General features: G+C 39.6%; 1 protein-coding gene across 2 annotated transcripts in view; it reads right to left on the reverse strand.

Annotated features, from left to right (window-relative positions):
• ACBD6 (acyl-CoA binding domain containing 6) overlaps positions 1–15,402 on the reverse strand; it is a 125,025-nt gene extending 109,623 nt beyond the window's left edge. For both annotated transcript variants that reach the window (XM_081947381.1, XM_081947382.1), the window contains exons 1-3: positions 15,085–15,402; positions 10,351–10,415; positions 6,399–6,495 (exon numbers count right to left, since the gene is read on the reverse strand). In XM_081947381.1, coding sequence (XP_081803507.1) covers positions 6,399–6,495; positions 10,351–10,415; positions 15,085–15,354 — 432 coding nt within the window. In that variant the 5' untranslated portion in view covers positions 15,355–15,402. The remainder of the gene's footprint in view (positions 1–6,398; positions 6,496–10,350; positions 10,416–15,084) is intronic.
• Between the last annotated feature and the right edge of the window lie 12,012 nt (positions 15,403–27,414).

Genomic DNA, 27,414 nt, shown 5'->3' on the forward strand with positions numbered 1-27,414 from the left:
GAAAACCCTGAGCCTTCTCTCCTGCCTAGGTCCAGTAAGCAAAGAGCAATGATAGACTGGTGGTAATGATCAGTGGAACTTCAGGAATGTATTTGATTTTTTTAGACACACTTTCATTTGGCTTTTCCTGCTTAAATTAAAATATGATGGCAATGAGCTCTCTGGGAGCCACTAAACTTTGGTCCAGATGTCAACAACTAGAAAACGTCAAAAACTATTCCTTTCCCATATGACACGAAATGTGATTCTATGTGTTGCCATTTTGTTTAAAGCTGTATTTAAAGTTATCCTGTTATTTTAAAATCTTTCATGAACATTATTCATAACATCTTGTATCATATACATAAAAGGTTAGCCACAGTCTCAGTCTTTAATTGCAATGGTTTCAGAGTGCTGAAAGCAGCCATCCATTACATATTAATAAATTATAAATGCAATGGGAAATAAGATGTGGGTGGATGCCACCTCAGCCACAGTCTTGAGGTATTATTTTTTTAGTTGCTTTCAGACAATTTTTCACAGTTCTTAAAATAATGAACCAAGATAATCATACTATAACCAAAAGGAAGGTAAGGAAAGTAGCTGCGGCACCAAATACGTAAGAGCAGTAGAGTCTATTCTTGACAATAACTCAACCTAAAAAAATCAGACATTATGATAGAAAATGTGATCTCAAACTGCTGTACCATAGAAGCCTATCCAATTAGCCTATTAAGTCCCACATCTCTGACTCATTTCTAATTTGGCATATGGCAGATTGAGTTAGTCCCTACAATGTCTCAAAAATGACAGTGGCACCCTTTCAAATAGGTACAAGGTGAATTATTTTGTCCACAGAAGTATCGTATAGTCTATTAACACACAAATGCTTACATGACAAATCATAATTTATCATTTTGCTATCTCAGAACAACCAAACATTACAGGAAAAGGTATAGTGTATTTCCATTTAAGAGGATGTTTCCTGAAAAAGATCAGTTCAAAAAGTGATACAGCATTTTCTGAATATGAGTTTCAAATCGATTCAGAAGGTAGTTGGGGTTTTTAAGCTTTAAAGCCTGAATTTCTTGCTACAATAATTAAAAAATCCTGTATCGTGAAAAGAAGTTCAAGAGAAGAAAATCTTAAAGTCTGGTAACTAATGGGAAGAAAAGTTAAATTTCCAGTTAAGTCCTATACAATAATAGTTTTTAAAATTGTGATTTCTCAAATTCCAGGAGCCTATATGACAGTATTCTATTTTAATCCATTACTAAAATAAAAATAATCACATCATACATAAAGCAGAAACAATAAATTTAAAGAGACATAAAATCAAAGAAAAAATAAGCAATGCGAACAGTTCAGTTCTATATCCTTCTGCTCAAAGGCAACACAATTCAAGATACATACATAAATAATATTGTTCCTTTCATTTGGGGAAAGACATGCTCAGGTACCATCAACTGTCCGCTCAGATGTAATAATAGTAATAATCAAATGCCTTCTTTGTTAAGGATCATTTCAACTTTTCCTAATAGCAATCTACTATTCATGACAGATATGAAAACAAAGATATGAAGAATCTATGTCTGTCTCATTAGGCATTAACTTATTTCCTTTCCTTTTTTGGTGTTCTCAAAGAAGGAAATCTTTCTAAAACTAAAATCACTATTGAGTAAATTCTGTTCAATTTTAATAACTTGTTTTTCAAATATGAATTCTCATATTTGACAGTGGTTGTTTTTGTTTTGTTTAGTAATTAAAAAGAATTAATCTGTGCAGCATAATACCAAAGAAACAATAGTATAACATTTTAAGTGGTTTTATAATGTTAATATGGCATATTTTAAATAAAACAATTGTCTTCATATAATTTACATAGTTGAGTATAAATATAAATCCAAATTACGTTTTTGACTAATGAGCATTTAAGATCACAAAAGGATCACTGTGGGGTTAATTGGTTATTCAGTAGTTGGCAAACCACATTGATTAATCAGTCAAAGTCCACATTCCTTCCTCTTAATTCTTTTGCTTACAAGAAGGTACAATGGAATTTACACGTAGACATCACATTCTATGCAGCAAAATATTAACTAGTAGAGTCACGTATCTATATCATGAAGTGTCCATGAGGTGTCCACGAGGAAAAGCATGCATCTGTAAACCAATCAATAGTTGCCAAATGTATTTTCTGTCCAATGAGCTTTTGCTACTCTGAGAAATTTAACAATAAAAGGGAGCCCCGAAGAATGCTCTGGGTGGGTGCCCTTCCCATCAGGGTGCCTTCCATTGGGTGGCCTTCCCAGCACAACCTTACTCCTGTCTGCGTCTGCTTTTTCTATGTCACCAACAGACCACAAAATTAAAACATGCATGGATATATACTGTATTACAATTTTAAGAGTATATCAGAGCAAAATCTCAAATTGTTGTTTGGAGAAACAGAAAATTATACTACATGAATATATAACTGTGCAAAGTTTATTTTAAAGTATATAATCTTTCATACCACAATGAAATTGTGAATACTGAAAACTTCAATAATGTATGAATCTGTTTATGAAAGATATATAATTAATATAGTATATAATTTATGTTAACAAAATGAAAAAGAAAAGCAAGGATGTAATGCTACAAATAAATTAGGTCAAGACTTAATTTTCCTTTGAACTTTCAAACTAATCATATGTTTTCCTGACTGCTAATAGGCAAATTAATACTGTATCATCTAATGTAGTTTGCATACTCAAGGTAGAGAGATCTGAAGTCTGATTTTGCTTATAGTCCTCTCTCATTAATGTTAACTTTCCAGTTAAGTTTAGAGAACCTACATTTCATTTGACTTCTTATATTTTATACCAAAAACATAGATACAAGATCTTTATTAAAACGTAATGTTGTATAGTAAACCTTTATCAGGCAGTCCTCAATTTACAACTATAACGGAACTCAGAATTTCCAGCATAAATCATGAAGGTTGTAAGTCGAGGTGACTGGACATGATTTTATGACTTTGTTCTGATGATTATTATGTGAACACTTAGCCGTTAACAGAATGCCACAATTGTTAACCAAATCAATCTATTCCATGGGTGTATTTTCCTGCAAACTGGCAAAAAAAAATCATAAATTGCAGTCGTGACTGTGGAATGATGCAACTGGCAATTATTATCCATAATTTTGAATTTAGTTAAACTGGGTTGATTAGGTTTACAGGTAGGGTTCTGCTTACAATCACAATAGAGCCCACAATTTCCATTGCTAAGCAAGACAGTTGTTAAGTGAGTTGCGTCCCATTTTACAATCTTTTTTGCCACAGTTAAGCAAATTAATTGTTCAGTGAATAATGTAGTCGTTAAGTGAATCTGGCTTTGCTTACCCAAAACTGGCTGGGAAGTTACAAGTAGTGATCACATGACCTGGGATAGGGTATGCCAGTTGCCAAGCGCCTGGATTTTTATCATGTGACCATGGGGATGCTGCAATTTTCTTAAGTGTGGAAACTGGTCGTAAATCACCTTTTTCTGTGATGTTGTAACTTTGAACTGTCACTAAATGAATGGCTTTAAGTTGAGGGCTACCTGTAATATGTTATATTATTTTTTAAAAAGCTTTATAAGATAGAATTAATGAGAAATTATTTTCTTCGTAAAGGTAAGGAACTGTTAATTTTATGACAACATCACAGTATGTGCTAGTAAAACTATTTTTAAGGTTTTTAAGGCAGCAAAAATGTGATATTGTGGACTAGGGATTTACTTGGGAAACACTGTGAGCCACTAAAATGAATTGAGTCCATTCTACTTGCTACATCAATGGTTCTGAAAAACTGTTCTAGGGTCTCGGGAGCTCTTTTCACATGTTACATGGAGTCAAATAGCTATTTTAAAATTACTGTACTCAGTTTTAATTTCTAATACAGTAAATATTGATATAGCCTACACAAACCATAACTTTTCAGGTTCTTCAATCATTTTTAAGAATGCAAAGGGATCCCGAGAAAAACGTTTGACCGTGTCTCATAGTTACACTGCTATAAAATGCGACACTTTTTATCAGTGTTTTCATAAGGAAAGCCATTCAGATGACAAACTATTTTTTTCTGTATCACACCTGAAGTGCAAGCAAATTATGAAATGATTTATCGGTCAAATCTCAAACATTTCAATGGTAAGAGACATTAGTTCTTAATACTTTCCAACAGTGGCTGGCTAATACTGCCATCTGGAGGGCATTTTATAAAGGAAATATTTTCCGAGAACAAATATAGGCATCTACAGTAGACCTACTGTATTTTTTGGAGTATAAGACCCACCTTTTTCCCTCAAAAAAGAGGCTGAAAATCTGGGTGCGTCTTATACACTGAATACAGCATTTTTTGCCTCCCGAATCCCACCCTCTTCACCAAAATGGCCGTGCAGAGCCTCTAGGAAACTTTTAGAGAGCTTTTTGAGGAGCACAGCAGCTAATTTCAGTGATTTCCTCATCTTCAAGCAGAAGGTCTCACATTTGTTCCCTCGGACTAGAAACACTTAAACTTATTTATATTACATTTCTAGGAGTTGTCTCTAAAAGCTCTAAAGCAAGTCACTAAAATAAAATAAAAAATAATGAAGGAGGAATGAAACAATGTATATCAACAAGGCTACATAAGAAAAGGCTACAATTTTCACAGCTTTTTATGAGCTTCCAGGAGATGCTTTGGAAATCAGACTCTGAACTAGAAAGATCTTTGATCTGATTAAAAGAGCAGTTATATTCTCAATAGAAGGATTAATAAAAGAAAAGAAATAATATTCCATTTATATAATTTAGTTGGCCATATAAGCTTTCAGCAGCCTGATTTAGTACTTTGCTATAAAAAAGCCACCATATTACCCTATACATTAACTTTCATTCACTATTAGCATCAGAGCTCCCTCTTGTGGCAACTGCATGGACTAGCTACAATAACATGTTGAAAAATCATTTAAAAGCCTCTGGTTACCAAGTTCCATTAGCTACACTCACTGCTGTCAACATTGAACTATAAATCTTAAGACAGATACCATTTTAAAATTATTTCATTTGTAACTTCGGGAAATGTCGCAAAGGGATATTAGGCTAACTAATAACAGTTTAATTTGCAACAACTAACAATTTAATAGGATGATTAAATACTGTATAGTGCAGATTGTAGTATTCCGAATTTCCTGGAACAAGTTAATATGCAAACTTATTGCCCAAATTACAACAAAATGGCACAAATTATCTCAAGCAGTTCCCCACCCCCACCCCATATTCAAATGTGCCCGCAACCACAATTTCCTATTCTACTTTTTCTACTATTTTACTTTTCCAAAGGCAGGGGAAGGAGAAATTTCTTTGGGCAGATGAAAAGGGACTTGAAGTAATATTCTGGGCTTTTTTCCTGCTGGTGAAAGAAGTTATGCATAATTATGCTTCCTCTACCCCTTCGGGAGTGACTTCCTATATTTTATCTGTGATAAACGCACCTCCAAACTGAAGGACTTTGATCTCTTAATTAAGACATAAAGAGAGATGAATCAAAAAGAAATAACACCTGGTTGCATGTTTTAATTCAAACGCTTTGAAGGGTTCTTCATATTCAATTTGAATAGGGAGAAATATAAAATTGTCAATTTAATTTACAGTGTAATATTGCTATAATTGTTAGAAAATCCTAAGACGGACAATATGAAATATATGGTCTTAAGACAGTTAGTAGGTTTGCATTTCCCTCTGCAATCAAACAAGGCAGAACACAAGGGTCTCCTCAATTCTAGCAGTATGAAAGGAAAAAGTTGGGATTGAGCACTGTACCTGAAGGAAATAAACTTTTAAAATTCAACCACTAAATAAAAATATTCCTCCAAGGAATTACTCATCAGAACTAATTAATGTTTACTTCTTAACTACCTAACTTCCAAGGCTATAACTCTTCAGCTAGCCTTAAGCTAGTGATTGTGAGACCAAGAATTCTCAAGCTGCAATCTGTCAAACAAAAATGTCTATATTGCAATCTTCTGGTGCAATAAAATCCCGTTCCGTTTTTAAAGTAACAAAAATAAGGCACCCATTGAACATTTGATACATCACAATATACGACTAGCTGGTTTGGTGTGTATTAACAAAGCCTAACACTCTGGAGAAACAATAGCAACCTAACATTATATATAGGTTAAAGAAGTAATCCATTTATTTAAAATATCACAAAGTCCATTGACTTACAAAACTAAGAAACCCCCATATGTTTATTCATACACATCAAGTGAAGGATGACTATGCTTTTTTGATATCACTTTTAGCCCGTCCAACATGCCTAACAGTAAGGAATAATAAAAGATATAATCAAAAATCCTCTGGAGGCTACAGATTCCTCATCATTGATATTAGTAACTTGTTTGACATACCTGTGGATTCCATGTAGGATCCAATTTTTTCACAGCATCAATGTACTCCCGCATTGCCTGCTCAAGACTTGTGTCACCCAATGCTTTCCAAGCTTCCCTAAGACATACATAGTAGAAGAATCATTATTTAGTAGAAGTTAGCGTGTGTGTGTGTGTGTCTATATATATTGTCTATATATACGCATGTAAAATCTAGGCAGTTCTAAATAACCATTTAGATTTAGATTTCAGTCTAAGCCTGTCTTGTAATAAACACTATTAGTCTGATGCACAGACCATCCTGTTCTGATTTTTTCCTAAAAGGAGCTTCCTCTCCTCCCCAATAAACTCTCAAACTACACTGTAACACAGATTTATGAAAGAACTGATATAAAAATATAGTACAATGTCACAATTTTCCAAATGACGGGCAAATATTGTAAGTTTTTCTTTCAGTTCAGGAGAAAATAAACGTAGTTTAGTTGAATCGCAGATATCAATATAATTGAGCCTTTAAAAAAAAAGTTGCTCTTTACATTAGACATAAAATGTAATTCTGGACAGCAATCATAATATTTCAATATTAAAACAGTATCTACTTTAGTAATAATCATACTTTAAGCAAACACAGAGCCAACTGACCAAATATATTGATTACAAATAATAAATACTAAGTAAGCAAAAGAGAGGCAAGCTAATTGAAACTGCTGCTGTTCCTATGAAATAAACTAATTACTGTCATTATTCTAATAATTATATTTATGCTTGTTGTGGCCCAGCAGCGGCCAGCTGAGCTGTTGGTGAACTCTGACAGCAATGACCATTGTAGGACTGCTCTGCAGGATGAAGAAGACTCTGGAGGGTGTTTGGAGTCAGAGCAGGGACTAGAGAGGCCTGTTGACCACCAGGTGGCATCTGAGTCAGGGAGCAGTGAGAAGGAACAGAGGGAGGTTGTCCCTGATGTGCATGTGCGTAGAGCTGAGAAGAGAAGGGAGCAGCTGTGGAGAAGACGTCATAGAAGGAAATAGGGACAGGTGGCTACTGTTGTGGCCCCTCCCAAAGAGCTTATAGGTGGAGTGACGGGAGGGGAATCTTTGCAGGAAACAACAGTCCACTTTACTAGCCGTTGAGAAAGCATTCAGTAAGTCTAATCTTGGTTTCTTGAAGATAGCGTTCTAGCCAAGGGGTGGTTTTATCTCAGTAATTAGTCATGGCAGACAGCCAAGCCTGTGTCTGCATATTCATTAGAATTACGGGACGGAACAATACTAGAGTGAAAAAGTTATGTGGGTAGAAGTTACAGGTAGTCCTCGACTAACTACCACAATTGAAATTAGAATCTCAGTCATTAAATGATATAGCCACATGTTGGCTTCGCTCATCAACTACATTCCCAACTCTCCCAGTTGTGTTCATTAAGCATTCATATGGATTATTGAGCAATTGTGTGTGTGTGTGTCTCAGATGGTGGAAAAGGCCCTGGAGACCTGGTACTCACTGGCATGGAGAATCCTGTCACAACCCAGGAGGCTGAATCTTCTCCCTGCCCACCATGACTGAGAGGCATGGGCCTTCTCCCCATCCCATCACACTTCTAGGCCCTCTGTCCACCCTACTAGCAAAGATGATCATTCTGAAGGCTAAAAGGCTCTTTTCTGGCCAGGAAGCTAATAAAGATTATTGTTCTGAAGCTGCAGAAAAAAGTATATGTAAGTGAAGCCAGGCAGAGTGGGGCAAAGAGAAGGCCAGGGCCTCCTGTGCAAGATGGGTTAACAAAAATAGCCAGGGAACAGGCTAAGATCTCCAGGGCTGTAGCAGCTTTGCATGTAGTGGTTGGCTAAGAGAGTGGCTGAGGTGGAAGGAGAGACAGGGTGGGTGGGAAGGAGTTGCAGCACATTTGCAGTTGTAAGGGTATGTGTGCTGCCAAGCACCCAAATTATGATCAAATTAGTGCAAAGGCACTGCAACAGCTGTAACTTCAGGCTGATAGCAATCAGTTGGGGGCTACCTGTATCCATCGAGTTATAACCAAATGCAGATAATTTGTATAATTTTTTTAAAAAAATAGATAGGGTATAAGACTACATACTTTTGATCGTGTCATGTTTCTAAAGTTCTCCTGCATTTTCTGGTCTGTTCACTGTAAAATGAGTTTCCTAGTTGAAGCTATGCCCTCGATTGTGGATAGAAATTAAGAGTGTAGCACTGTGTCTTTTGACTACTAGTTGGTGTTCATGGATACATTCTGCTAATATTTTGCTTGTTTGTTCCATGTACTGATGTTCAGTCTTTGCATGTTATTATCCAGTTTTGTCTTCTTTTGGTAATGATTCTTGTATTTCCAGTATTTTGTCTGGGCACTACAGTTATACCAAATGGCTGGAATAGCCTGTTGACAGACTCTGAAACACCTCTGATGGAGAGGAGTGTTATCCTTAGGGTAAATTGTGATGTTTGTGTTATATTTAGATTGCAAAAAACAAAAAGTTGGTTTTGATAGTTGTATCAATCTCGGACACTGCCGTATAATGCTTCCAGAAGCCAGCTCTTTCTGTTCTGACCCCCCTCGTCCCCCACCAACACACACTCCAAGCCAAAGATAAGGTACAGAATTTATTTACAGACAGACAGGTCCTTGGCAGTAATCCAACACAGATAAGCTTCAGCAGCAATCCAGCCTGCACAGCCACAATACTGTTCTCCAACAATAATGGATGCGTTGACTTCTGCAAAAGGGCGTGTGGACAGGCAGTCCTTTTATAGTCTGGAGGAGTCTAATTACCATCAGCCGAGTGCAATTACCTCCTGTAACTGCGCAACTGTCCCTGACGCCTATTAGCCCTTCGGTGACGAGCATCCAACAACAACTCACTGCTGACGTCTGACTCACCCTCCCTTGTCTCCTCCCCACTGCTCCAAGCCTCAGGCACCTCCTGGTGGCCAACCAGCCTCTCTGATCCCTGCTCGGAGTCGGAACCCTGTCCAGGGTCCTCCACATCCTCCAGAGCCGACTCATAGGGACCCTCCCTGTCGGACTCAGGTGGCAGCTCCAACGGCTCCTGCTGGGCCATAACACCTTTCTATGCTCAGCTAGTTGTCACTGTGGTTTTTGATTCCCAAATAGGTCATTTTTCCCAGGAAGCCCAACCCTATGAGCTGTTGGTCTCCAACCTTTCAACTTTCTGTTTCTCCAATTGATAACGGTGACACTTAGAACTTAGAGGTATTGTGGATCAGTCAGACTGGTGCTGCAAAATGTGAAGATATCAAAGGGGTCGATTCCATTATCTGATCCAAGTCTTTGATCATAAAATGCAATCTGATTCTCGTTCTCATCCCTGATGTCTCCTTCTCTGAGAAACAATCAGGCCAAACATGACATGACTCTTCAAGGATGCTATCCTTCCTATTCAGCCAGGTTTTTGAAAAATCAGCAGACTAGGTGAATGGTTGGCACATCTAATATATCTTGCCATGATTAATCTTCAGGACTAATTTCTCTCTTCCATTTGTTATTACCTTTGTTCATTTGCTATTACTGCTTGTTATTATTTGTTACTATTTGTCCATTTGTTATTACTGAGCCATGGTGGTTAGAATGCAGTATTGCAGGCTAACTCTGCCCACAGACCAGGAATTTGGTCATAACAGGGAAGCACTCAGTCTTCCAGCCTTCTGAGATCAGTAAAATGAGGACCCAGATTGTTGGGGGCAATAGGCTGACTCTGTAAACTGCTTAGGGAGGGCTGTAAAGCACTGTGAAGCGGTATATAAGTCTAAGTGCTATTGCTATTATAGTTTGCCACTACAGAGATGTGAATCAATATCTGATATTCTTCCTGCCATTCATTAATATGGATAGAGAAAAATATTACATTTATGTGACTAGCATATATTTGCCAGGTGTGGAAAATTTTAGGAATGGGAGGAAAAACCCAGAAATATGGAGAAACCGTTATCTAATTTCACATACCATTTCTGCTTGCCTTCAAAATCAAAAAATCCAGGTTTGGGAATGTTGCAGTGACCACATTTGACCTAAAGGAAAGACAATAAGGGGATAACATTAGAGTACATGCTGAATGTTAAAACAATAAATATTGTTACGGTAGTTGATATGATTTATCTGACAACAAAAATAAGACTTTTCTTTTGCCCTAAAAACGTAAGAATTGCTTTAAAAAAAAAACACAAATCAAACCCATAAAGTCAATCATGGTCCTGATCAGATGTCTGAAAATTCACAGCTGGACACAATGACCGTGAAAACAAAGCTTCTCCCCATTTATTTCTACTCAGCAAGATCCTGCCTGTGAATACCAAAGTTCCTTTAATGCAGGGGTGTCCAAACTTGGGAACTTTAAGACTTGTGGACTTCAACTCCCAGAATTCCCCAGCCAGCCATGCTGGCTGGGGAATTCTGGGAGTTGAAGTCCGCAAGTCTTAAAGTTCCCAAGTTTGGACACCCCTGCTTTAATGAATCTATGCACAAAAGATTCACAGAGTTCTAAACTGTTAAGCATTACATAACAAAACTTGGTGAATCTAAAAGTGCACACCAAATGAGCTGGAACTCTGAATGCTGTGTTTATTTGGCAACACCATATAGAATTGCTTAATTTGCAACATAGTGTTCTTCTTACCTCATGTATAAACAAGGTAAAGGTAAAACTGCCTTACACACTTTACACATCTGACAAGACCAATGTACTTTATTATTTAACATCCTCCTCGTATCTAAAGGAAGCTTTGATACTAGATGTCCTTGGGCTATGCTGATTTATTCAAAGGGAAGATAATAAACTCAAAAGGATGATAATAAGAAGAGTCACATTGTCACAGTGCAGAGGAAGAGTAATTTACTTGGTGACCGTGTCTTTGTTAAGTGTGATCTCTTGCTTCTGGCAAGCGGGCAACCCCACCTACAATATGTGTCATCCCTAGTTCAGGGTTTCCCAAAATGTGAGATGTACCCCCCATGGAGAGGTGCAAACAAGAGTTCAGGAAGGTGCGAAGAACTTTTTAATTGTATATTGTTACGATACTGTAAATCCACCTTTCCTAAAATAATAGTTTCAAGTGAGTAATATGGCAGTAGACAAGAAACAAACCTTATTTTTAATAAAAACATAGAAAATAAGAAATCAAAGTTCCACTGTATTTTTGCCAGGGTTCATTTTGGTGTTTGGATTTTTGGGAGAGGTATGTGCAATAAAATTCCATTAAAGAGAGGTGCAATAAAAGGTTTAAGAGCCCCTGCCCCAGTTCCTTATTTAGATAATTATAAACTAATAATCCAATTAGCCTATGATTCTTAGAATCTGCTGTAACCTATATAAGATCCACATGAATACAATATCGGGGCTCTTAGCTTTGCTTGCTGGGAGTCCAATGATCATTGTATTCTTTTCCTAGATTAATAAACGAAATAGTTTAGAACCCCTTCCATTATTTTGATTTTCTATAATTTTTCCACTACTGATTATACTGAGAGAGATCGAGTCACAACATCTGAATACTGGTAAGTATTCTACATAGCTTAGAATAGTGATCCCAACCTTTTGGGCACCAGGGACCGATTCCATTGAGAAAAGGTTTTTCCACAGACTGGAAGGGACATGCGTGCTTGTCTGCATCCCGGGGATGGGGATCCCTGCATCCAGGGAATGGGGCTTCACTTGTTTGTGCAGCCCTGTTGCTGGCATGCTGCAGCCCGGTGCTGGTCCACAGACCAGAGGTTGGGGATCCCTGGCTTAGAATCACCACAAATTACTTGTCACAAGTTGAAGATGACTGCATAAAGTTTCACATGAGCAGAAGCTAAATCTTACCGCTAAAACTTTTCTATTAATAGCAACCTCATACACCTGAATACTAGGCACAGAGGTTTTATGACATAAAACAGCTAAATGAAAAAATGACATTTTCCTCCATATTTATTACACCTAACACATCAACCCTGCTTGTGTTCCCCAGACTCTTTTTGGGGAGATGAGTAGAATATAATGCCTGTAGGAGTTTGAGAGTTTCCTCTCAAATAAAGTTGTTCAGATCCAGACTGAGCTTTATGTCAAACGGATGGAGTCCATGGTGATAAAATCATAGCTTCTTTTGAGGAACCTGAGTAGCTACACTTAAAAGTTATTTGTAGTTTCAGCTATTTACCTGTTTATCCTAGACCTTGGATAAACATCATCAAGGATTTTTCAGGTGACTAGATGGGGTGGGGATAGCAGTCTCCAGGAAATAATCAATGCATCTTTGAAAGGTGGAGTAATGCTGTCTGTTTGGAAGGGAGCTCCCTCTTAAAGAGGCAACTCCTGGACAAAGCTGTGTTTGACAACTTCTACCCAGTCTCCAACCCATCTTTTTATGTCAATGTGATTTATTTTTCAATATTTATATCTCATCCCAGTCCTAGCAGAATCTGGGTAGGTAGCAGTACGGTAAGACATACAGCACAAAACAATATATATATAATATATAATATATAAAGGAGGCACTGAGTCTGTTTGTTGTCTAGTCTATATCCCTTAAACTTTGCAAAGACGTTTCAGTAATGTTTCTTGCCTTACTTTATATTTGATATAAATATAAATATCTTATATTTACTTTATAAAAAGAGTGGGGCCAACCTATTTTCCTAAGTACCAGAAGGCAAGACAAGAAACAATGGATGGAAATTAATCAAGGACAGAAGCAACCTAGAACTAAGGAGAATTTTTCTAATGGTAAGAGCAATCAACCAGTGGAACAGCTTGCCTTCAGAAGTTGTGGCTGCTCCATTAATGGAGGCTTTTAAGAAGAGACCAGACAGATATTTGACACCTCCAAGGTGTCTTCCAATTGTTATTCTGTTAAATCCTCTCCTGACAGGCAGATTCTATATGATCAAAGCATGCATATTTAGAATGCTCCTTTGAAATTAAGAAATGTGTACATAATTTCAATTCCCACTGATAATTTACTCAGATGAAATGGTACATCCAAGATTCAGTACGTTACCACAGTTTTCAGCCTATTGAAATCTTTTTGCACTTTCAGCTGGAAATGAAATACTGAAAAATGCCTTGAACAATGAAAACATATGTATAAGAGCTGGCCCGCTCCAGCCTCTGAGAATTTATGTCTTCATTTATAACATTTAGGTGGCTGGCTAACTCAAACAATGAGATTCTGGATGGTATACTAAAACAATTACGTGTTCATCCAGGCTAAAATATATTTGATTCACCAACTTGGAACTCTACTCATTCTGACGCAAGTGCTGGGGAAAATAGTAGAGTCTTAACTGTTTAAAGATTTACAGAGTGCATGGAATTATAAATAAGCAGAATTTTCAATGAAGGACTATAAATCTGAATTAACTTTAAGGGCTACCAGTAAGAACATGGGGAGAGGGAAAGAGGATTGTGTGTTGCTAGTAGATAAAATAAAATGCCATCCAGATTTCAAAAAAGGTAAGTCTTTAAATTATATAGGTTCTAAATTTCAATACCTCTAGCTTGCGTATATACCACATGTTCAATATGTTCAAAACTGAAAAGAGATTGTGATTTGAAGTGGTACGGTGAGCTAAATCAATCCCCGTGTTTTTACAAACCATAGTTTATAGTTTCACATATTAATGGAGCCAATTAAAGCAACATTTAGCAAGTGATGTACACAAACCTTGGGATGCAAAACTACACTTCAATCATAAATAATTCATGAGTCAGTGGCATCCTCGTTGTTTGTCAATGCAGTTGCCAAACAAGATGTTCCTGGTGTTTTGACAATGTGGTTACTAAACTATTTGGTGAAGCAGGTACTGTAATGTATTTCTATTAAGGAAGGGAGACTTTTAAGAGAAACCAGTCTGCTGGTGAACCACTGTCAAGAGGCATTAGAACACTATTTGCAACTTTGGTGCATGTGATTTTGCCCTTTCAAAAAGTTCTATTCTAGCTATGTTCAATAAAAACCCTGAAAATCTTTTTCCCTAGGGAGTAGTAGAAGACCCTGCCCACACTCTCCTTTTGACTCTATTAAATAGATATGCTGAAGCAGATACATATCCAGTTCCCTACCTCCTCCTGCTCCAACCCTTGGTTCCTAGACGTAGGTGTTTTGCTTGCTCAATACACTCAGTCATAGATCATCTTAAATTGTGCAAAGCCATATAGGTATTGAGTAAGCCATAATTAACCAGATACCTACATTCGGCAAAGAGTCTTGGGTTCCTCATATCCGACATACAGAAACGACAAATTCCGTGTTATGGCAACAGGTTTTTGGTGTCTTAAGAATGTAAACACTGGCTCCGTAGAACCAGCCTGCTGTTGGTCCTAACCACCGAGAAGTTATCCACACACCCTTCAAACCTGAGCGAAAACCAGCTTTGTGCGCGGTGAAGGCATCAGGCTGGCTAGCTCGTGAGATCCACTTTGGTTGGACCTGAAGCCAGCCAGCTGGATGACCTTGGGCAGACCCTCCCTCTCAGTCCCTTCCGAAAAGCCTTGTAAAACAACTGCAGGGGACTCACTCGAAGCCAGTGAATCTCACACACAATAACACACAGCCTCCACCAGCCAGATAGAGAGTGCCAGATAGGACTTCCTCCACCTTCAGGAGCAGTCTACCTTTAAAAGGGGGGCAAACAAAAGCGGCCCCTTCCTGGTCCAACCCAAACTGTTCGTGCCTTGGGACCCCGGCGCGGCAGCCTCACCTGCTTATAGCGCGCGTACAAGTAGAGGAGCTGATCCTTGCCGGCGGCGGCCACCAGCGCCGGGACGCGCTGCACCGCCCTCTCGAACTGCTCGGTCAGGCAGTTCAGCGGGGAGGAGGAGCGGCTGTCCGAATCGGAACCGGGGCCTGGAGACTCCCCCAGCCCTCCCACCACCACCACGGCCGCGGCCGCCCTCTCCTCTTCTCCCGAGCTGCAGTCGTCTCCTCTGCCCGCTCTCCGTAAGCCTTTAGCCGGAAACAGCGATGCCATGGCGCCCGCTCTCCCGCCCGGCCCGCAGCCTCATCTCACGGACTCCGCCCCGCCCCCTCCGAGGAAGCGCGCGGCCACTAGCCAACAGCGGCTCCCGCCCGGGGACGAAACCACGCCCCGCATCCCACGCGGATGCTTCCCCCTCTGAGACCAACTCCCGCGCATGCGGGAGGGAGGGAAAAACAAAACAAAACCAGAGAGCTACGCAAAATACAGATCATCACGCCCGAGGAAATGCTCTTGGTGCCGATTTTTTGGTGGTTTTTTTTTTTTTTCCCCGTTGACATTTTTACTCGTGGCAGCCGCTCTGCCTCTGGGAGTCTCCTCGATGAAAGGACGTCCGTGTCTCCGAGCTATAAAAAAAAGAAGAAGAAGCCTAACTGTTAAGAAGGAGGGAAAGTTCCGTTTCAGAAGTTAAGGCCGAACTTTCCTCACGGTATTCGGTGCAGAGCGATGGAGGAGTGGAATCATTCGAGACAACTGAGCGTTCTTTTTCTCTTCGTTCGGGGCAAAGGGCGAAGCTGAATGGGCTCCGATCTTTCCAGCATCTGGAAAACGGCGTTATTGGAAAGGAGGGCTGGCCGCTCTGCTTCTAATGTTTTTGGGTCCGTCTGAACCGATTTCACTCAGTCATGATAATAGTAACTGTTTGTGTGTGTGTGTGTGCAATTAATGCACCAATATTAGTGCAATATAGGGAAAATATTGCACTAATATTTTCCCTAGCTACTTTTTTGAAAGCATATCGGTAAACATTCAATAAGTATTTCTAAGAAACCGGGTCTGATTTGGACATATTTTTAAAAAAGAAATTACTGATTTGATCTTTTTGTCATTTCATTTATTTTCAGATAGCCTCTTTTATTTCTGAATAGGCACGTGCAAATGAAACGTGTGCAGTTTAAAAAGTATAATAATATATTGGCCTAATTGAAAGAGAAGTATGAAATAGAAAGGTGGTGTATCTGAGCATGTTACTGTACAGCCATACTATCAAAGGTTCTTTGGGGGGTATTACACAGCTTTGTGGGATAAACTGTTGACCTCCATAATAGCTGTTATTACTTAAGTACATAATAAAGAAGAGAGAAAGCATTGGGAGTCCTCCCTCCCCCCTTCCTTCCTTCCTTCCTTCCCTCCCTCCCTCCCTCCTTCCTTACTCTTACAGCCTTTTAAATACTCATGTTATGCTAAACACAGAAAAGATATCAGAATTACTGAGTGTATATAAATGAATGAATGGATAGATAGATAAATGTTGGAAGTGAAAATGTTTGTTCCCCATTCAATATTCTTTTCACTCTGTTTCCCATCCTCTTTCTTTATCTTTATTTCTTTATTTTTCATTCAGTCTATTGAGATATTCTGGCTTCTAATTTTTTTCTTGACTTTCCTGAAATCATTCAACCTGCACTCTAATTTCTTTCACTTCTAGCTTTTTATTCCCAAGATCTACTCAAAGAATTATCTGTCCTACATTCTTTTCATGATCCATGTACCCATCGCTAATTCTCTCTACCTATCATCAAGCTTCAGTTGAGGGGGACCCGTTCTGCCAAATCATACCAGGCAGACAAAAACCACGGAAGTCCTTTAAATATCTGGGTCCTGTGTTATGAATAACACTTTGAATCGCACCCAGAAGCATATTGGCAGCCCGGATGGCCCATGTAGCAAGGGGCCATGAAGGCTATGCCAACGAAAGCCTATTACTTCTTTTGCCCCCTGTATTGTGGACTAGTTGAAGACTCCAAGTTATCTTCAAGGATAGCCCCATACTCTTCTAGTAAGAACCAAGAGCCCAAGAAAACCTGTATACTTGAGTAAGAAAGTGCAATCCCATTCAGGAGTAGAGACAGGAGTTCTCCAGAACTGCAGTGTCCAGGCATTTGTACAGGCATACTTTATATACATGTAGTCCTTGGTTGATGACTGCCTTGTTCAATGTCCATTCAGACTTAGAATGGCACTAAAAAAGTAAGCTTATGACTGGTGCTTGAACTTATGGCCATTACAACATCTCCATGTTGCCAGTGCCAATTGTGGTACTCTGGGTAAGTGAAGGCAACCTGTTCTTGGGTTTTATCAACATACTGATGATATTTGGGATGATTCAGGGCAGGTACGGCAAAACAAAAACATCTCTGTGATAAAAATGTAGCATTTGTATTTTCCTTTTAATTTTTAAAACTTAAAAATTCAGGCAGTTTCTTTTGTATATCCAGTAGAGTGTTGAAGAAGTTTCAGTGATTCAGAAAACATTTTAATTGAATCTACAAAAGAGGCCTTGATGAAATCTATGTGATGGGATAAAGAATTGAAGAAAAAATAAAAACCTTTGACAATATTTGATTGAATTAAATATTAAAACTATTAGAAGTAAAAGGAAAGAATATGAAATTGATTTATTTGATTAAGGTTAAAATAAGCCTTTCCCCCCAAAGTTCTAGCAATCCTTCGTGGACTTTTTGCTGACACAAGAATTGAAAATTTGATGTTTTATGGATTTGTGTATAGATACGACATGGAATATGGGATATGACCTTATAGGGGGTGAAAAGTTACTAAATTGATGAAGGCTGGAAATAGCTTCTATATACAGTATATAGTATTTCTTTTTCTTTATTATATTATTTCTTTACTTTTTCTGTTTCTTTTTTCCTGCACTTTTCATTCTTTTTTCCTATTTTCTTTCCCTGTTTAGTTTGTATTATTTTTTTTACTACTGTAATCCAAATTCTTAATAAAAGTTACATTCAAGCATCCTGATGATTCCTGACTGAAAACTGGTGGATGACTTCACACAGCAGTTTTATATACTGTAGATGTTAAATAGGAAAGGAGAGATGATTGATCACTGCAGCATCCCACACAGGAGAGGCCTAGAAAACAATCTCTCCTCTCCATTCAAGTATTGACTGCAACCAACTGCAAAGGAAAAATAGAGAACTGGTATACTATAGTGTCACCAATTCCTAGCCCTGGAGACAGTCCAGAAAGATACCATGTTTGACAGTATCAAAGGCCAGTAAAGATCCAGGAGCATAAGAATGGGTGCATCATTCTATCATCAACAAGTATGATCAAGGCTGCCTTCCCTACTAAATCCTAGCCTGATCCCCAACAGAAACATGTCTAGAGAATCCTCTTTTTCCAGAGATCTCCTTAACTGCAGATTAAAAAGGGAAGGTTGGAGACGCAACCATAGTTGTCTAAAAGAAATGGGCCTAAGAATGGCTTCTTGAGGAAAAAATGCACCTTCAAGGCCACTGATACCATCATTACCTTCCATACTGCATGGACCAACTATAGGTGACTTTGTCAGGCACAAACCACAAATGATCCAATCCAGTTTATCCACCTGATAGCCAGAATCATCCTTACAGCAGCTTTGCAGATGATCCAGTGGCTGCCCCAGTGGTGGGTTCCTCCCGGATCGCACCGGATCGCGCGCGCTCCCTTTCAGCGCTCCACCTGGCTTGCGCGCTCCCTTTCAGCGCTCCACCTGGCTTGCGCGCTCCCTTTCAGCGCTCCACCTGGCTTGCGCGCTCCCTTTCAGCGCTCCACCTGGCTCTTGCGCTCCCTTCCGGCGCTGAAACCGGAAGTACAGTTTTGCCCGGCCCTGGCGAAGCAACGATGCCTGTCTGCGCTCCACCAGCTCGGCTGGGAACGGAGATGTTTCCTCAGCGGAGCGGAGCGCCTGAAAAGTCTTTTCAGGCGCTCCGCTGAGGAAACATCTCCGTTCCCAGCCGAGCTGGTGGAGCGCAGGCAGGCGTCGTTGCTTCGCCAGGGGCGGGGCAAGACTGTACTTCCGGTTTCAGCGCCGGAAGGGAGCGCGAGAGCCAGGTGGAGCGCTGAAAGGGAGCGCGCAAGCCAGGTGGAGCGCTGAAAGGGAGCGCGCAAGCCAGGTGGAGCGCTGAAAGGGAGCGCGCGCGATCCGGTGCGATCCAGCAGGAACCCACCACTGGGCTGCCCCTACCCAACCTTGACTGTGTCACCCTAAACAGGGATTTGTACAATTATTGGTGGATGCACTAAAAGTAGTGTACCAGCTAGAGCTTAGCTACCTTTATTACTACAAGGTAGTTCCTAATATGGTCTCTTACCCATGTCCATGCAAAATACTAGGCCAAAATGTCTAGTGTGTTTTATACACATAGCCAGAGTAACATAAAGTTCTTGAGATAGCAATAGAGTAAGGGTGTCAAACTCGCATTGTCATGGCAGCATCACATGACATATCATGACTTTTTCCCCCTTTGCTAAAGGGGGCATATATATATATGGTTGTTAGAAGCATTGGGGAATGTCTATGTGTATTATATATACAGGTGAAACTCAAAAAATTAGAATATCGTGCAAAGATTCATTTATTTCAGTAATACAACTTAAAAGGTGAAACTAATATATGAGATAAGACTCATTACATGCAAAGCAAGATAGTTCAAGCCGTGATTTGTCATAATTATGATTCTCTATGGGGTTCAGGCGAGCTTGCTGGCCAATCAAGCACAGTAATCCCACAGTCATTGAACCAGGTTTTGGTGCTTTTGGCAGTGTGGGCAGGTGCCAGGTCCTGCTGGAAAATGAAGTCAGCATCCCCATAAAGCTCGTCTGCAGAAGGAAGCATGAAGTGCTCAAAAATCTCCTGGTAGACGGCTGCGTTGACCCTGGTCTTAATGAAACACAGTGGTCGAAAGTCCTCTTTTCTGATGAGAGCAACTTTTGCATCTCATTTGGAAACCAAGGACCCAGAGTATGGAGGTAGCATGGAGAGGCCAAACAAGCACAGTAATCCCACGGTCATTGAACCAGTTTTTGGTGCTTTTGGCAAAAGTTGTTGGGCATTGCCAAGAGAAAGATGAGAGACATGAGACTGAACAATGCAGAAGAGCTGAAGGCCACTATTGAAGCATCCTGGTCTTCCATAACACCTCAGCAGTGCCACAGGCTGATAGCTTCCATGCCACGCAGCATTGAGGCAGTAATTGCTGCAAAAGGGGCCCAAACCAAGTACTGAGTACATATGCATGCTTATGCTTTTCAGAGGTCCGATATTGTTCTATGTACAATCCTTGTTTTATTGATTGCATGTAATATTCTAATTTTCTGAGATGGTGGATTTGGGGTTTTCATGAGCTGTAAGCCATAGTCATCACAATTACGACAAATCACGGCTTGAACTATCTTGCTTTGCATGTAATGAGTCTTATCTCATATATTAGTTTCACCTTTTAAGTTGCATTACTGAAATAAATGAACTTTTGCATGATATTCTAATTTTTTGAGTTTCACCTGTATGTACATATATATGGTTGTTAGACACATTGGGGAATGTGTGTGTGTGTGTGTGTGTGTGTGTGTGTGTGTAAGGTTGTTAGAAGCATTGGGGAATGTTTCATGTTTACAGAGCAAGAGCTAATATAATAATGCAAATGCAACCAAACCCAATACATGTACCAAACCTTTGTTGAAGCATTAAACATAAAATACTGCACAAAGGCCAGAGCACTTACCAAAAGGAGAGGGTTGTTAATAATAAGGAAGTGATTGTTAGCACAGAACCTATTGTCCTTTCCCAAGGCCTGAAAATACAAATTTGTAGCCTCTTCACCAGCTGTGCTCTGAACAGCTTCTCTTGAAGATTTGGCAGAAGGTTAGCTAGTGCAGCCAAGGAGATGCTTCTTTGTAAGGCTTATATGTATATATAGCGTGCCCTAGTTGATTAGTATTGGAGAGCATAACAAAATGTCACATGTTCCCATCAGTTTGAAACAAGGAGTTCCAGAGATACAGCAATTCCCACCCACCCCTACCTCACTGTTAGTTAGGATGAAAAAGTAGCAATTGTTTCAGACTAGGGCTTCCCTTTTGGTATCTCTCCTCGGAGTTTCTGGAACAAAAATAGAAACTGACTCCACATCAACCACATCAATATCTCACCTTTGGGGAAGGGTTCTTGCAAATCCATTTTAGAAACAGGGAAATAAGAAGAGAGACAGTGCCAATACACACCTGACAATGTTTTCAGAAAATGCAGAAGTTGTTAATCAACATTTGCATTCCTTTCTAATGTTTCCAATGGTTTCTCAACAAAAAATGCATGTTTTGATAAAGCCTCTTTTGTCTGCAATTTCAGGCTCTGTCAGCCTGCAAGCCACCACATGAGGGCAGTCAATCCATTTCTTTCCTTATTGATCACCAATTTGCTTTTAAGAGAATGAAACTTGTCTCGTACAACCTTCTGGTTATTTAAGAAGCATGGTTACTGCATGCAATAGCCCCCATCACACTGTCTTTTAATGATGAGTTGATTGATGTTTAAACTAGATTAGTGTGGCAGCAGGCACGCTACAGTGTAGAGCCTTAGTATTAGAAGGGAAAATGTAAAACAGCTCTTTATTTATTGTATAACAGGAACACTACAAAACAGAAGACATGAAGAGACACTTCCAGTGGAAAACTCTGATTTAATCCAATGTGTGGGTCCACACAATGAAACATACGTCTACAGTTGAATACTAGAATTTAAAGAACGTAGCTGATTTTTCTACACAAGGCTTCCAAATGTAAGAAAATGTGTCAGCCATATACCATGAAGTGGAAACAAAATGCTCACAGAAGTTCCCTGAGGATGGGCTCCAGCATGAGTCTGAAAGCTCAGTAGACAAAACCTCCAGTCCCAGTGACCAACCCAGATAGGATCCTGGGGAAAAAAATCCATGAAATGACTAAAATGTGTACCGTATATAATATGGAAATCAAAGTGGATCTCCCCCACCCCCCTGGGAATGTACACTTCATGGGAAAATATGCAACAATCTACCTAATAGATGTAGAAAGTTAACACCCACCCACCACCTAGAAGAATGAAATATTTTGAGAAATATTTAAAAAGGCAAAATATTATATTTCCCCTAAAAGAGAAAGAGAAATCTTAAGGGAGACAGAACTCAGCACCAGCTCCTTGTACCCAGCAGATATTTGGTGCCCATTAAAAAAGACTGGGCCATCCTATCTACTAGACAAAAGACCTTCAGCTCCAGGGTGATGGGATGAAGACATGGCCCTCCAGGTAGGATTATCTAACAGCAGATCTCACTGCATTGCAAAATCTCCTAAGGACATTGGATCATCCAGCAAACTTTAACCAAACTTATCTTAGACAAAGATGGCCCCATGGAAGTCTGGCAACAGTCAATAGAATCAGTGGTGGGTTTGTAACGGTTTTACTGCTGGTTTGCTCATGCGCGCATGCATGCGCAGAAGCGTTTGGGCGGGTGGGCGGAGCCAATTGCCACTGCCACTACTGGTGAACCTGGCCGAATCGGGAGCAACCCACCTCTGAATAGAATACATGTTCTTGCACAGGAACAGTAACCTTAAGTTCAAAGCCCAAGAGAAGGTATATTGGATTTATTGGATAAATATTTATCCAATAAATCCAAATCCAAATCCAAAAGCCTCTCATTCTCAACTCCATGTGTTCATCTGCACCAGAGAACCATGTGCTTGGTGGGTTCTCTTCCATCATTAAAACCTCTTTCCAATTAGCTTCCATGTTTCCAGTGTCTTTCTCCTGGCTTGGAACTGAACCAGATGGTTATTTCTTCCAACATAGGTTTGGCTAAGTTAGGTACAAAGGAGATGGCAAAGAAATCCCAGAACTCTGATTCCATCTTACCTGGAGGGCTCCAGGGAAATTTCCTGCTTTCAGTGGATCTGTGGAATGGCTAGAGAAAGGCATGCATGATACTAAGACATAGGACACGGGTGCACAGCCTGTGGCTCCAGGGTTGCATGTTGTCCCTACAAGCTTTGGGTATAGCCTAAGAAACCTATTTAAAGTTGCTCCTAGACTGAATGTACATTTATGTATTTATATTATATTTGTGTGACTTCAAATTATTCTTTATTCCTGGCAATATTCCTATAGTTTTTTCCCCCGATAGATTTTCAGAAGCGGTTTGCCCTTTTACGCCTAGGGCCAGCTGGCTTTATGTCTAAAATGGGACAAGAACTCCCAATATTTCAGTTTCTACTTTGCTATCTTAACCATTACAGCGGATTGGTTCTGTTGTTTATGCATTATATATGTATGTAGCCACAGTGGTGCAATGGTTAGAATGAAGTATTGCAGGCTAATTCTGCTGGCTTCCAGGGGTTCAATCTTTACCGGCTCAAGGTTGACTCAGCCTTCCATCCTTCTGAGGTCGGTAAAATGAGGACCCAGATTGTTGGGAGAAATATGATGATTCTGTAAACCGCTTAGAGCAGGGGTGTCCAAACTTGGGAACTTTAAGACTTGTGGACTTCAACTCCCAGAATTCCCCAGCCAGCTGGCTGGGGAATTCTGGGAGTTGAAGTCCACAAGTCTTAAAGTTCCCAGGTTTGGACACCCCTGGCTTAGAGAGAGCTGTAAAGCAACATAAGTCTAAGTGCTATTACTATTATGTTTTATATTCCATCAATTCGCTAAATAATAAAGCAGGTAGCCACAACTAATTAACATAAAAGATTGCAAAAACAAATGGCAGAAGAGATATATTTTGGCCACCTTGTCAAGATAGGGATAAGAGGAGTCAAGCACAGTCAGCTCCACAAAGAAATCATTACTCCCACTGAGGATAACACAGAAGGCGCCCATCCCCAAAAGCACAGCGTATTGAGACGAGTCTCTCTTGCAAATCTTTTAACATCCCAACAAAGGTTTGTAATAAGAAAAGGAGCTCCTCGGAGATTTAGGATCTAAGCCATTAAGAATTCCAATATCAACCACATAATTATGGCCAGAAAATAATTGGCAACCTATATAAATTTTTACTTTAGTTTCATATGATCCTGGTAGCAGGGTCTGATTATCAGTCTAGCTGCCACACCTTATATCAATCAGTGTTTCCAAACACTTGTCCTCTAGCCCCCATGTAGAGCAAATTGCAATAATCAAGATTAGATGTAACAAAAATGTCAATAAATCCAACCAACTCAGGAGTGGCCTCAGCTGGCATATTAGATATAATTGCAAAAAATGCACTCCTTTCCATACTGGCCACCAGGGAATCCAGTCACTGCCAAGAATTGCATAGTACTCCCAGACCAAGAACCTGCTTTTTTCGGGAGAAATATGACATTCAACCCAGGATAAAATCCAAACCCTAAATCTGAGTTCTTACTTACTAACCATACATCTGTCTAGAAAAAGAATAACCTAGATTATTTATGTTTTGGATGTCATCAGTGTAGCAATCTCTTTCCCCTCCATATCTTCAAATGATTGTCCCCAGTAAATTCATGTAGATATTGAGTAGGATACAGAACAATAGATATTCCTATCAGTGGTGGGATTTAAAACTTTTTATTACTGTTTCTGTGGACATGGCGTGGTGGACGTGGCATGGCTTGGTGGGCAAGTCTTGGTGGGCATGGCAGGGGAAGGATACTGTAAAATCTCCATTCCCTCCCCATTCCAGGGGAAGGTTACTGCAAAATCCCCATTTCCCCCAGATCAGCTAGGACTCGGGAGGCAGAGTATAGATGGGGGCGGGGCCAGTCAGACATGGCATTTACCAGTTCTCCGAACTACTCCCCTAGTTTCCGCTATCAGTTCTCCAGAACTGGTCAGAACCTGCTGAATACCACCTCTGATTTCTATATCTTCTATGGAGATAATATAGCATAGTTAGTATAACTCAAGATATTAAATAGCATTCATCCAACATCACCTTTTAGAAATGTCTTAGAAGGAAAGGCAGGAATAGCTACCTTGAAATTTCATCTGCATTGGATGATCTACAAGAATATTATGATCTGTGGTATCAAAATCCATCAAGGGATCCAGAATTGGCTGTACTTCTTCAGTCCAATTCCCAATATAGCTTACTCGTCTGTGTAATTAAAGCAAACTGAGTCCTATGTAAAAGTCCTAACTGAAATATGGTAGGTTTGGGTGGCAACCACATCTCCTAAAAGTATTTGTAACTATGAGGCTGCCATTTTCTTGCCTAGTTTTACAAAAATCAAATGTTTAAAGTCTGACTTGCAGCTACTCAGATCTCTCAGGTTAATGAAGGGTTTTTCATTAACCTGAGAGATCCAATAAACATGCTTTATAAGGGCTTCCTTTAGATTGTCCCCGCCAATCCCAGTAAAGAGGCGTTGGCCACTTCCCTTTTCTTTGGAGCTTGGCCAATCTCAGCATTTGCTCAGTTTTGGGGGGAAATGGCATGCAAAGCAGTGAGAATCCCCATCACTCCATATACTTCAATGTATACAAATGGAAAAGGACCCAAATAATACATTCATAAAGAGACAAAGAGGGATAATTGTGGAGAATAATCACACTAACTGTATTTAATTAAATTTATAAGGCCATTTAAATTAAAATTAAACTTTGTCCTGGTCTCACCAATATATAAATAAAAGCTAAATTGACCCTTGGGAAGGGGGTTGGGTGTGTTTAGTAATAAAGATATTGCTAATTATATATTAAATTTGTATGCCATCTATCTCACTTATAAGGTGATTCTGGGGACTTACAGATCATAAAAAGATAAACAGAAATTAAAAATTGTAAAGTAAACTATGTAAAGGTGGTCCTCAACTTATGACCACAGAGCCCAAGATTTATATTTCCAAGTGAGCTAAGTGAGTTTTACCTCATTTTATGACCTTTCTTGCCAAAGTTGTTAAATAAATCACTACAGCTGTTAAGTTAGGAACAGGGCTGTTAAGTGAATCAGGCTTCCCCACTGACTTCACTTGTGAGAAAGTTGCAAAAGGTGATCACATCATCCCAGGACGCTGCAACCATCAAAAATATGAACCAGGTGCCAAGCATCCAGATTTTGATCACATGATCATTTGGGGATGCTGCAATAGTTGTAAGAGGGATAAGTCACTTTTTTCAGTGATATTGTAACTTTGAACAGTCCCTAAATGAGCTTTTGTAAGTCGAGGATATTACATTATGCACATTAGTTAGCAAGTTATATGAACGCAATGAACAATTACATTTTCAGAGTTACAGAACAACACTTGCACCATTTATTTTTTGCAAATAAATCCATGATCTCTTCTAAGTAGAGAACATCTACCAAGCCAAGACCATTTGTTTTTATTGTGCTTTATTTATTCTGATCATCAGAAGAAGTTTCTGCATTTTGTGTAGAACCTGGATATGCATGTTGGGGTTTTGGAGGGGTGTGTGAAAATGCAAGACTTTTTTTTTTTTTGAGAAGGTGCTGAATTCTTCATGAAGTTATAAACATGTATATGGAATGTAAATAGAAATAGTCATGAGGGAATATTTATCCATACAGTAGCAAGAAATGCCTTCACAGAGAAGATTGGCGGGTTAGAATAATTGGTTTTATCTAGTTTTTTTTCTCTGACATTCAGGCAGGTTTTCCTGCAGCCTGTAGGGAAACTGTTCACTCACAGATCTAATGGGAACCAGCCTTTTCTTCCCCTTAAGAATAAAAAGAGAGAGAAGAGGAAATATTTCCCCTAAGTTCCTCCCCCCCTGCCCCTCCCAATTCTCATTATAAGGAACAAACTTTCTGATTCACACTAGGAAAATTCAGCTTGACTTTTTCAGCTCCAAATAGAATCCAATTACTTCTCCATGTGAGCGATGAATAAACATCCAAAGCCCAAAATAGACATTAATATTTATAGGGGGCAATTGCTGATCCAGAAGTCTGGAGGAAATAAATTATTTCCACTGAGGTTGCACTGAGCGTTGCTCTCCTTCTGTTTTTCACTCAGCTAAACTAGAGTTTCAGTGCACTATCCCCACATCACTGCCTTTGCTTCAAGGGAGTGCACTGCAGAATCCTCCACAGAAATTGGATGGAAAACTCCCTAAACCACCTAGCACAGGCTTTCAACCAAACGCATTGCAATCTGATTGATTGACAGGCGAAAGAAACCCTGGTGGGGCTCAGAAAATGATGCAAGACCCTAGGGACGGCTATCGTACCAATCTCCGAGCAGCAAAGTTCTACAAAAAGAGCTGAAGGAAATTATCCAACATCTAATAGTTGAAATCACACCTTTTCT

The sequence above is a fragment of the Natrix helvetica genome (genome assembly GCF_964273705.1).
Source record: "Natrix helvetica genome assembly, chromosome: 3".
Lineage (NCBI taxonomy): Eukaryota > Metazoa > Chordata > Lepidosauria > Squamata > Natricidae > Natrix > Natrix helvetica.